Consider the following 12,391-nt stretch of genomic DNA (forward strand, 5'->3'; position numbering starts at 1 on the left):
AGCTGGGCATGGTAGCTCATGTCTGTAATCCCAGCATGTTGGGAGGTCGAGGTCAGGAGTTGGAGACCAGCCTGGCCAACATGGTGAAACCCCGTCTCTACTGAAAATACAAAATTAGCCAAGCATGGTGCACGCCTGTAATCCCAGCTACTCTGGAGGTGGAGGCAGGAGAATTGCTTGAACCCGGGAGTAAGAGGGTGCAGTGAGCTGAAATTGCACCATTACATTCCAGCTTGGGTAACAAGAGTGAAACTCCATCTCAGAAAAATAAAAAGGAAATATAACTGCATATATCAATAAGGTTTCTTCTCAGGTAATTACTTAGTGACCATAACGTTTAGATGAGTCTGTCTTTTATTCTTAATTTATTAACTGCATAGTAATGGTCTGTTTTTCAATTTTAGATATGAATATCGTGTAGAGATGGTTCACCAGTCCTGTAATGATCCTACAAAAAATATCATTCGAGAATTTGCATCTGACTTCGAAGTTGGAGAATGCTGGGGCTATAATAGATTTTTCCGTTTGGACTTACTTGCAAATGAAGGATACTTGAATCCACAAAATGATACAGTGATTTTAAGGTAATAGGAAAAACTTGTTGTTGTGGCTTTTATTGTGGGGAAATATCAGAACTACATTTCAGAGATCATTCAGTTAACAAAGGTAAAAATTGAAATTCATACTAACTATAACTTCATCACTTTCTTAACTGTTTTATTTTAGTGGATAATCAAAAATTTGTAGTCAGTGGATGTCAAAAGTCAGACATTTCTTTCACATCTAGTTAGTAATTCCATTGAAAAGGAAGCTAAGCTGGGTGTAGTGGCACACTAGTACTCCCGTCTACTCTGGAGGCTGAAATGGGTGGATGGCTGGGGCTCAGGAGTTTGAGACCAGGTTAGGAAAATAATGAGACTCCCCCATCTCTTTAAAACTTTAAAAAAAAAAAAAAAAAGAGGGGGAAACTACAACTTCCAGTAAATATAGTAATGTTCCGTTTATCTGTTGAACTTCTAGCAGCCTCACCATTTGGAAATCTAACAATAATGAGGGATAATATGCTGATTTTTTTCACTTCACAGTGCGTATTATATTTGGTGACTGGTTTTACAACTTAATTTTATAAAACAACTGTCAATTATTTGTAAATAACAGCAAATTAATCTCATCTGAGTCTAGATTGAAAAAAGAAAAAAAGTAACAGCAATTTAAAAGTAGAAGAATCAAGATGAAAGTTGATGAAAACCAGCAATTTTCTACTTTTTTCTTAAACTTTTATTTTAGGTTCAGGGTACATGTGCAGGTTTGTTGTGTAGGTAAACTTGCATCATGGGGACTGGTGTACAGATTATTCTGTCACCCATATACTAAGCCTAGTACCCAGTAGTTATTTTTTTAATCTTCTCCCACTGTGTACTCTCAAGTAGGCTCCCATGTCTGTTGTTCCTCTCTTCATATCCTGGAGTTCTCATCATTTAGCACTTAAGCACAGGTGGTAGTTGGGAAAACTCTCCTCCCCCCCCCTCCCTCTCCCCCTCTCCCTCTCTCCCTTTTCCCTCTCTTCCTACCTCCTCTCCCCCTTCCCTCTCCCTCTCTTCCTCCCTCCTCTCCCCCCTCCCTCCCTCCCTCCCTCCCTTCTCTCTCTCTCTCTCTCTCCCTCCCTCCCTCCTCTCTCTCTCTCCTCTCTTTCCCTCTCTCTCCCTCTCTCTCCCTCTCTCTCTCTCTCCCCCTCCCTCCCTCTCTCTCCCTCTTTCCCTCCCTCCCTCCTCTCTCTCTCTCTCTCTCTCTCTCTCTCTCTCTCTCTCTCTCTCTCTCTGAGGCAGAGTTTTGCTCTAGTTGCTCAAGCTGGAGTGCAGTGACACAATTTTGGATCACTGCAACCTCCAACTCCTGGGTTCAAGTGATTCTCCTGCCTCAGCCTCCCGAGTAGCTGGGATTACAGGAGCACACCCCCATAGCCTGGCTAATTTCTGTATTTTTAGTAGAAAAGGGGTTTCACCATATTGGCCAGGCTAGTCTCAAACTCCTGACCCAAAGTGATCCATCTGCTTCAGTCTCCCAAAGTGTTAGGATTACAGGCATGAGCCATCATGCCCAGCTAAACAGGGCTGTTTTTATAGTCAGTGTTTATGTTCTTTTCTTTCTTGCAAATATTACGCCAACAACCAACAATGAAAGTGATTGGTTTGGGCTAGGCACAGTGGCTCAGGCCTGTAATCCCAGCACTTTGGGAGGCTGAGGTGGGCAGATCACCTGAGGTCAGGAGTTCAAGATCAGCCTGATCAACATGGAGAAACCCTGTCTCTACTAAAAATACAAAATAAGTTGAGCATGGTGGATGCTCCTGTAATCCCAGCTACTCGGGAGGCTGAGGCAGGAAAATTGCTTGAACCCGGGAGGCAGTAGTTGCATTGAGCCAAGATTATGCTACTCAGCCTGGGCGATATACCGAGACCCTATCTCAAAAATAATAATAAAGTAAATAAAAACAACAACCCTATTTAAGGTGGGGTGGACTTTACAGGTCAGAGGTTTTTAGGCATTGGCTGGGCGCAGTGGCTCATACTTGTAATCCCAGTGCTTTGGGAAGCCGAGGCAGGCGAATCACTTGAGGTCAGGAGTTCAAGACCAGCTTGGGTAACATGGTGAAACCCTGTCTCTACTAAAAATACAAAAATTAGCTGGTCATGGTAGTGGGCAACTGTAATCCCAGCTACATGGGAAGCTGAAGCAGTTGAATTGCTTGAACCTGGGAAGCAGATGTTGCAGTGAGCCAAGATTTCACCATTGCCCTCCAGCCTGAGTGACAAGAGTGGAAACTCTGTCTCAAAAAAATAAAGAAAAAAAAAGGTTTTTGGGCATCATTACTTGATGTTATACTTTGATGATCAAAATGAGAACTTGAGTGTTTAAAAAGATTGAATTGAGAAGTTTCATAGTATTTAACAGTTGAAAAGTTTTCATCACAACACTTAAACGTTTTTCCCTTGAGAGTGATTTAATGTACTCCTACATTTTCCTTATTTGGAACTATTTGTTCTTGAGCATACTGGACAAATGAGTTGCTCTCATATCAGCATTTACTATTATATGTTTTCTTTAGCGTTTCTTAAAGTATAAAGATGTTTGAAAAGGGGTATTTTCAGTGTAGGAAAAAAGATTCCTGTTTTTGTTATTTGTGGGTTTTTTTGTTTGCTTTGTTTAAATAGAGACAGTGTCTTGCTATATTGCCCAGGCTAGTCTAGAATTCTTGGGCTCAAGTGATCCTCCTGCCTCAACCTTCCCAAGTGAGTGGGATTACAGGTGCACACCACTGTGCCTGGTGTCATGTATTTTGAGGGGAGGGATTATTTTAGTCATCTTCTTTATAACTTTTCAGACTTTTGGGGTTTGACTATTCACCACGAGAAATGTTGCTATTTCATGCTTCAGCCATAGAGAGAATTACAAAATTATTCAAACATCAATTTTACCAGCCTATAAAAGAGACATTTTCTTATAGCCTTAGTTTCATCCTTATGGGTGTTATTATATATTAGTACAGAAACAAATTCCTGTTATGACATCATTTTTTGTTTTTAGCAACATTGAGTCTGTACTGTGTGCCTGACACTGAGTTGATAAGGAGAAAAATATAGACATGGTTCTTGTCCACATGGGACTCAAGATGAAATTGGCATATAAAAACAGAATTTTTACTCTTATTATAAAATAATGCTATAGTAGCACTGTAAGTTAATGGATGGGGGCTTCTAATTATATATATTTATTTAATGAGACATTGCTTAAAGTTTAAACCTCATTTAGTTCAAGATTCTGGTGGAATTTTTATGTGTATTTATTAGAAAGTAATTTAAGGCATTTCTATAACTATGAATATATATTTCGTTCTTTCATTAAAAGAGAAAGAAATTTTACCTGCTGATTGGTTTTGTTTTAATGGCACAAATATTAGAACTAGTGTTCAGGGTTAACCAGTGGTTTAAATCGTTTAAAGAAAATAATAGTGTTTAGGCGGTCTTACTTTAATGTCTTGCCACTGGGTACTTCCTAGACAGTGAATCATCTCTGCTCAGTTGAGTGAATCATCTCTACTCAGTTCAGTTCAGAATATATTTTGATCTCTTTTTAAATTTTATTTATTTATTTAGAGACAGAGTTTCACTCTTGTTGCCCAGGCTGGAGTGCAATGGTGTGATCTAAGCTCTCTGCAGCCTCTGCCTCTTAGGTTCAAGCAGTTCTCCTGCCTCAGCCTCCCGAGTAGCTAGGATTACAGGCATGCACCACCACGCCCAGCTAATTTTTGTATTTTTAATAGACTCGGTGTTTTACCGTGTTGGCCAGGTTGGTTTCAAACTCCTGACCTCAGATGATCTGCCCGCGTCAGCCTCTGAGAGTGCTAGGATTATAGGCATGAGCCACTGTGACCAACCAATCTCTCTTTTTTTAAAAATACTCAAGTTCTTATTTTGATAATCAAATTATAACATCATATAATGATGCCCCAAAACTTCTGACTTATAAAGACTACCCCAACATTAACTATGGCTGTTTTATAGTCATTGCTTATGTTCTGTCCTTTCTTGCATGAGTATTCTTAACTAAAATTAGATGTCTATTGCCGGATAACTGTTAAATGCTCAGTAAGTTCTTACACTAAGGTGTAAAATCCTAGAAAAAAATGGACAGCTAACATTGTATAGCAGAGTGAAATGGCTGGAAGGAATGAGAGAGATGTAGATGTCCTAATTAGCCTTGCCCTATGGTTTTTCTTTTCTTCAAAAACAGCTTTACACATCAGTGCATTTTTTTCACTGTATACGTAGTTGCATTAGGCTGTGTAACAAAGAGGTTTGTTTGCTTTAATAATTGGTTTTTTAAAAATAAAAGCAACTCTGGATAGATTGAGATTCTCTCATTTATATATTAATATGATTTTATGTAGATACAGTGCTTATTTTTCCTAACATAACCTGAAATAATGCCATATTGTAATATGGGCAGTTTTGATTGCTTTCTTGAAGAGTTCAAGAGGTAGTTTATTTAGAGCATGTAACTCTTTGGAGGACAGGAAAGCAATCCTGGGTAATTGATCCAGTAAGTGATTTTTTTCTGAGGGCCAGGAAATATGGGAAGGGGAGATGAAATAGAGAAATATAAAGAGCAGCACTTAAAACATTGTATTTTTCTAGGGCCTGACTTAGGGAAGAAAGGGATAAGAGTTATCTTCCTCCTTAGAGGAGGAAACTGCATAGTGTGTGGCTCTCTTCTTCCCAACTCATGATCATCATTGTATTTTAGCTACATTACTATAATAAATATGCCTTAGTAGGTTAGTTTGGGAGCTTAACTGCAATGTACAGTGTTATTTCTTGAGAAGGATGATTTGAGGACAAGTGGCTTTTCAGAACCTTGTGTCACGGTCTGTGGACACATGTATAAAAAACAAATACCAGCAGCTCTGAGTTTATTTGAATTTTGGCCTTATAATCAAGTAACCAAAATAGTAGAATTTATAATTGCCAATTCATTGCTAGACTGATAATATTTTACTATTTGGATTTTTTTTAATGTGGCATGATTGATTTAAGGTTTCAGGTACGTTCACCAACTTTCTTTCAAAAATGCCGGGACCAGCATTGGTACATTACTCAGTTGGAAGCTGCACAGACTAGTTATATCCAACAAATAAACAACCTTAAAGAGGTAAGGAAATACCTATTTTTGGTTTAGTGTTTCCTGTTGTCCTTTTGGCTTATTATATTTGTAATTAGATTTTATATGTTTAGTGCTATTTATAATTTTGTAATTTGTAATCAGAAAAAAAAAAAAAGTCTGGTTATCCTGTTCCCCATCCTTGCTGGATCTGCAGTGTCCAGTTTAGTAGCAACTAGCCACATATGGCTATGTAAATTTTTTTTTTTTAAGAGACAGGGTCTCACTCTTGTTGCCAGGTATAATTTTCAGTCACTGCAGTTTCAACTTCCCAAACATAGGTGATCCTCCCACCTTAGCCTCCCAGGTAGCTGGGACTATGGGCATATGCCATGGCTAATTTTTGGATTTTTTATGGAGACGGGTTTCTCTGTGTTGCCCAAGCTGGTTTTGAACTACTGGGCTCAAGCAGTCTGCCTGCCTTGGCTTCCCAAAGTGCTGGGATTACAGGTGTGAGCCACTGTGCCCTGGTCTGTATATTTCACTTAATCAAAATTAAAAATTTAGTTCCTTAGTTGCAGTAGCCACATTTCAAGTGCTTGTATTGGGTACTGGAAATCTAGAACATTTGCATCATTGCATAAAGTTGTATTGAACAGTGTGGCTGTAGTTTGAGGTAAGCTCTTTCTGTCAGTGACTTAGTTTCTCTTCTACAAGTTACCTTGGATTTAGAGGATTCTAGGCTATAGCACAATTAAAAGTTGTCCCATCTTGAACTCTTAGTATTGTTGAATGAGCACTGGGGGAAATTAGTTGATGAATTTTTATTTTACAGTGCTAAACTAAGGAATGTTTCATTTTCCTTAGGAACTTAGGATGTGGTGGGGGGTTTGGAGTGCTGAAAGTTGTTAGTAGGTCAGGGAGGAAAATATGCTTTCAGAGACTTTCCTGTTAAATATACTATTTAAAACTGCCTGTATTTACTATACTGCTTGCTAATTTGATTGTATGTTTAGCTGAGACTGGATATGAAAGGAGGAGGATGAGTATAAATGGGGCAGTTTATCTTTGTCATCAATTTTTTTCATAAATAAAAGGCAGTAGGGATTCAGAGAAATGGTTTAAGGAATGGTGCCAAGTGAGGTGGCTCACTTCTATAATCCCAGCATATTGGGTAGCCGAGGCCAGAGGGTCATTTGAGCCCAGGAGTTCAAAACCAGCCTGAGCAACATAAGGAGATACCATCTTTGTAAATAAATAAACACAAAATTAGCCAATCATGGTGGCAGACACCTCTAGTCCCAGCCATTTGAGACCCTGAAGCAGTAGGATCGCTTGAGCTCAGGAGTTTGAAACCAGCCTGAGCAACATAACGAGATACTGTCTTCCAAAAAACAAATAAAGAAAAAACAAAATTAGCCAAGCATGGTAGCACACACCTCCAGTCCCAGCCACTTGAGAGGCTGAGGCAGTAGGATCACTTGAGCCCAATAGTTCAAGGCTTTCAGAGAACTATGATGGTACTACTGCACTTCAGCCTGGGCAACGAAGGGAGACTGTTCTCAAAAAAAAAAAAAAAAAAAAAGAAGGAAAGAAAAATGGTTTTAGGAACATCTGGATGCATTTTTTTTTTTTTTTAACTTGAAACATCTTTTACTGTGTCAGTGAGGTATGGCTAATATTTGTGCTTTTCTTGTTTTAAAAGAGACTTACTATTGAGCTGTCTCGAACTCAGAAATCGAGAGATTTGTCACCACCAGATAACCATCTCAGCCCCCAAAATGATGATGCCCCTGAGACACGAGCTAAGAAGTCTGCATGCTCTGACATGCTTCTCGAGGGTGGTCCTACAGCTTCTATAAGAGAGGCCAAAGAGGATGAAGAAGATGAGGAGAAGATTCAGAATGAAGATTATCATGTAATAATTTGGCCAGTTTTAGATTTGTGTTTGATAAAAGAAACAGTAGAATCATGGCTTGTAACATGTAATGTGCTTAAACAGTAGGCTGAAAATATTGTCCACTGATTTCCATTAGTAATGTATGTATGCTCTTATGTAAATGTTAATAAGTCAGAAGTTCTTGAATCAAAGCATTTCAAGTTCTGAAAAAAAACTATACATTCTACAAAACAAACTGTGATGTACATTTTAGAAACTAAAGTACCGTAAATTGTGGATTTAAAAAATGTGTTCTGGCTGAGCGCTGTGGTTTACACCTGTAATCCCGACACTTTGGGAGGCCCAGGCAGGTGAATCACGTGAGGTCAGGAGTTCAAGACCAGTCTGGCCAACATGGCGAAACCCTGTCTCTACTAAAAATACAAAAATTAGCTGGATGTGGTGGCACGCACCTCTAATCCCAGCAACTCGGAAGGCCTGACGTAGGAGAATCGCTTGAACCTGGGACGCAGAGTTCACAGTGAGCCGAGATTGCACCACTGCCCTCCAGCCTGGGAGAGAGAGTGAGACTCCAACTCAAAAAAAAAAAAAAAAAAAAAGTTCTATTTTTATTCACTAAAACTAGTACGTACCTTATTGTTACTTATGTGGGTAGAATGATTTAGGATTTGGAAGATAGCCAGATTCTATCCCAGCTAAACAACAACCAGAATCCCGATTAAGAATTCAAGAAGTAGTTGATTTTTTTACATAAGAAGGGATGCATAGACAATTGTGTGTTTTTTGTAGTAATTTTTAAGACGAGAGACTACAGTTTTATGTTAAAATGAAGGACCCAGTGGGTTGAGAGAATGAACAGAAGATTAAATACTTTGATAAACTAGAGATAATAGGGTTTGTAATGGAGCAATCAGGTGAAGCAGTTAACCTTTGATAAACTGAGTTAAAGGAAGGGTGGAGTTTGCAGGTAAGGCAGCTGAAAGTTTTTGCTTAATAGTATTTTTTCTGTGCAGATAGGTGACAATTAATGACCTTTATAATGGTAAAATTAGGTAGAATAGAGGAGTGATGGTTTGAAATGTTACTCTGTGAGGAAGCTGATATGGAATATGTGAGGCACTGTAGTAGCACTGAAGGCCCAGCTGAAGGCGGCACGCATAAGTTAGTAAAATTGTATCTGTCAGTGTGGTTGTGTGATTTTTCTCTACAGTACTCAGCAACTGAGGCACAGGAGCAGAGAACAGACTTCTGATAACTGTATTACTCATTGGTGCTTGTTTTATGGGCTGGATGGGGTGATCAACTGAGTGGAAACATTTGGAATAGACATCTTGTTTTCTTGGCCTTGATCTAGCATGAGCTTTCAGATGGAGATCTGGATCTGGATCTTGTTTGTGAGGATGAAGTAAATCAGCTTGATGGCAGCAGTTCCTCTGCTAGTTCCACAGCAACAAGTAATACAGAAGAAAATGATATTGATGAAGAAACTATGTGAGTATCCCACTTTGCTACTGTAAAGCATTTAAGTGGTAATTATTAGAAGCATATTAACTGACAGTTAAAAATAGGGATATCCAGCAGTTTTTTTAAAGATTGAATCAGTAGCCAGTTTTCTCCATCTCATCTCTTGGCTCTTAGCCAAGAATTTTTGTTTTAACTTTTAAATTTAAATTTTGAAATTATTTCATGCTTAAGAAAACTTCAGAATTCCATATTTCCTTCACACAGATTCATTCCCTAAGTGTTAATATTTTGCTTTATGTCTCTCTGTATATGATTTTTTCCTGAAACAGCTGATATTGAATATACTACTCATTGTGTACTTTTCTAAAAACAATTACATTCTTAACATAAGTATAATATAGTTATCAAAATCTGGAAATTAACATTGATGTAATACTATAACCTTCTACAAATTTGCCAGTAATGTTCTTTGTCAAGATCACATTGCATTTAGTTGTTAAATTGATTTAGTCATCTTCATTCTGGGTTGTTACTGTTTTCAAAATTTGTTTTTCATGACTCATACTTTTTGATAAATACAGAATAGTTTATTTTGTAGAAAGTTCCTCAATTTGGGTTAGTCTAAAGTTTCCTCATGAGTAGATAGAGGTTACTCACTTTTGGCAGGGATACTACAGAAGTGGTAATGTATCCCTTTCACTGCATCATATGGGAGTGGAGCATGATGTCAATATGTCCCATTCCTGGTAGTTAATTTTGATCACTTGGTTGAGGTAGCATCTGCCAGGTTTCTGCACTCCAAAATTACTTTTTTCTTTATAATTAATAAGTGTCTTATGTGTGGTACTGTAAATATCTAATTTTCATCCTACTGTTTTTGTGAATTTTGATATCCCTTGATTGTTGCTTGAAAAAGGTTACTGTGTTGATTGCCAAGTGGTGTTTTTTCTAATTCAATTATTTCTTTTTCATTCATTAGTGGCAATTTAAGGAAGAACCTTCCCTTCTGCCCTATTAATTGATAAACTAATTAATTTCATTAATGTGAATGAATTTTTTTGTTTTGTTTTGAGATGGAGTCTTGCTCTCACCCAGGCTGTCATGCAGTGTCAAGATCTTGGCTCACTGCAACCTCCACCTCTTGGGTTCAAGCTATGCTTACACTTCAGCCTCCTGAGAGCAAGGATTACAGTTGCACACTATCATGCCTGGCTATTTTTTTTGTATTGTTAGTGGAGATGAGGTTTCACCATGTTGGCCCGGCTGGTCTTGAACTCTTGATCTGAAGTGATCTGCCTGCATTGGCCTCCCAAAGTGCTAGGATTACAGGTGTGAGCCACTGTGCCTGGCCTATATGGCCTATGGATTCCTTTTTTAATTTTTCCAGATAGAGTCTCACTCTGTCACCCAGGCTAGAGTGCAGTGGTACAATTTTGGCTCACTGCAATCTCCGCCCCCTGGTTTCAAGAGAGTCTCATGCCTCAGCATCCCAAGTAGCTGGGATTACAGGCGTCCGCCACCATGTTTATGTTTGTAGAGATGGGGTTTCACCATGTTTTGGCCAGGCTGGTCTCGAACTCCTGACCCCAGGTGATTCGTTCAACTCGATCTCCCAAAGTTCTGGGATTACAGGTGTGCGCCACCATGCCCAGCCAATTTATATTACCAAATGATTTAATTATTTACTACCATTACACATTTTATTGCTCGAATTATCTGGGATTTGGCCACTGGGAACCTGTTATAGCCAATTTCTTTGTTCTTTTGATATGTCTACATTATTTTTTAAGCACTGTTTTACTTACTGATACTATAACATGTCACAGGTAGCAGCTATTTGGTATAGTGGTGTGGGTGGTAAAGGACTTTACCAAGACAGTTGTAGGTGAAGAAGGGCAGATTTATTAGAGAAAATACGAAAATACTTTACAAGAAAGCAATGGGTAGATAAGCAAGAGAGGAACTGACTGCAAGGAGACAAAGGCTGCGGATTCTATAGGATGGTGCTTTTGCTGGAGAGAGTTATATGCAGTACTGATAATGCCAAGGTTGCGGGAGCTAACTTCCATTTTTCTGTAAACCAAAGTGTCTGGTGAGCAGTCAGTCACAGGAAGATCATGAGTTATTTACACTGGAGGGCTACACTTCCTGGACTGTGAAGAAAGGCAGACTTACAGTTTATCTGCTTTTTTGTTTCTTTTTCTTTTTTTTTTCGAGATGGGGTCTCGCTCTGTCACCCAGGCTGGAGTACAGTGGCACAATCTCGGCTCACTGCATTATCTGCTTTTTCTTTTTGCTTTCCTCTGCTCCCACGAGCCTGACTCCACACAAAAATTTCAGGTTTATCTCATATTTACTGTGTCCCAACACTGGCATCAGCGATTTCACAAAAGAGTAAGGTAAGAGTTTTAACACTCTGTTTGACTCAAATTTAAAAGTCATTAGATTGGCTTTTTAATCATCTCACTGATAAGCTCTTCAAAACAGAATTTTTACTTACTCTTTTCCCTTTAGCATATGTAACAAAATGTCTAAAATGGGCTAGTCAGTTAAAATGTGAAGCCAAGTTACCTTGAAGTCCCTAAATCAGAAGTTACCCAGTTTTTTTTTTTTTTTTTTTTAATTAAAAATTCTTTTTTTTTTTTTTTTTTTTTAAAGAGAGATGAGATCTTGCTGTGTTTCCTAGGCTGATCTCCAAGTTCCTGGGCTCAAGGTGATCCTCCTACCACAGCCTCCCAAGTAGCTGGAACTATAGGTGCATGTGCCTCAATGCCCAGCTCTAAAAGTTTATTGAGATTTTTAGATACATAAAATAGAACTGATTATTTTGAGTCACTATGGAAAATTTACAGTTTATTCTTTTAGATAATGCTTTTTAAAGTGAAATCTAGCTTGATTATTGCTTAAATGTGCAGTACTCACTGAATTAATTTCTTTGTTATGTTACTTGACTTTATTTGAAGGTGGTTCTGAGGACCATTGGGTTTTATGTAAAACATCCTTCACAACTTTTCATTAGATTGACTTTTAAATCTTTTTTTCTAATAGAAAACATTTGACTGTGTTCTGTATGCATGTATCTACAGTAATATCTTGATTCTCACTGTTTGGTGTAATTTATAGAAATAATAGCACAGTTAATCTTGAGGCATTTTGAGTACTTAAATCATAAAATGTTAGCTCTCAGAGATTAAGGTTAATTCCGTTTATAAATGAGGAAAGAGCTGGGCGCAGTAACTCACGCCTGTAATCCCAGCACTTTGGGAGGCCAAGGCGGGTGGATCACTTGAGGTCAGGGTTCGAGACCAGCCTGACCAACATGGAGAATCCCTGTCTTTACTAAAAATACAAAAATTAGCCGGGTCCGGT

The 12,391-nt window shown here is 38.4% G+C and overlaps 1 protein-coding gene across 6 annotated transcripts in view; it reads left to right on the forward strand.

Annotated features, from left to right (window-relative positions):
* Positions 1 to 12,391, forward strand: part of TRIM37 (tripartite motif containing 37) — a 123,801-nt gene that overhangs the window by 65,541 nt on the left and 45,869 nt on the right. For all 6 annotated transcript variants that reach the window (XM_039477046.2, XM_074388083.1, XM_074388085.1 and 3 more), the window contains 4 exons: positions 405 to 584; positions 5,595 to 5,709; positions 7,364 to 7,576; positions 8,913 to 9,049. In XM_039477046.2, the coding sequence (XP_039332980.2) occupies positions 405 to 584; positions 5,595 to 5,709; positions 7,364 to 7,576; positions 8,913 to 9,049 (645 nt within the window). The remainder of the gene's footprint in view (positions 1 to 404; positions 585 to 5,594; positions 5,710 to 7,363; positions 7,577 to 8,912; positions 9,050 to 12,391) is intronic.

Source organism: Saimiri boliviensis, chromosome 17 (genome assembly GCF_048565385.1).
Source record: "Saimiri boliviensis isolate mSaiBol1 chromosome 17, mSaiBol1.pri, whole genome shotgun sequence".
Lineage (NCBI taxonomy): Eukaryota > Metazoa > Chordata > Mammalia > Primates > Cebidae > Saimiri > Saimiri boliviensis.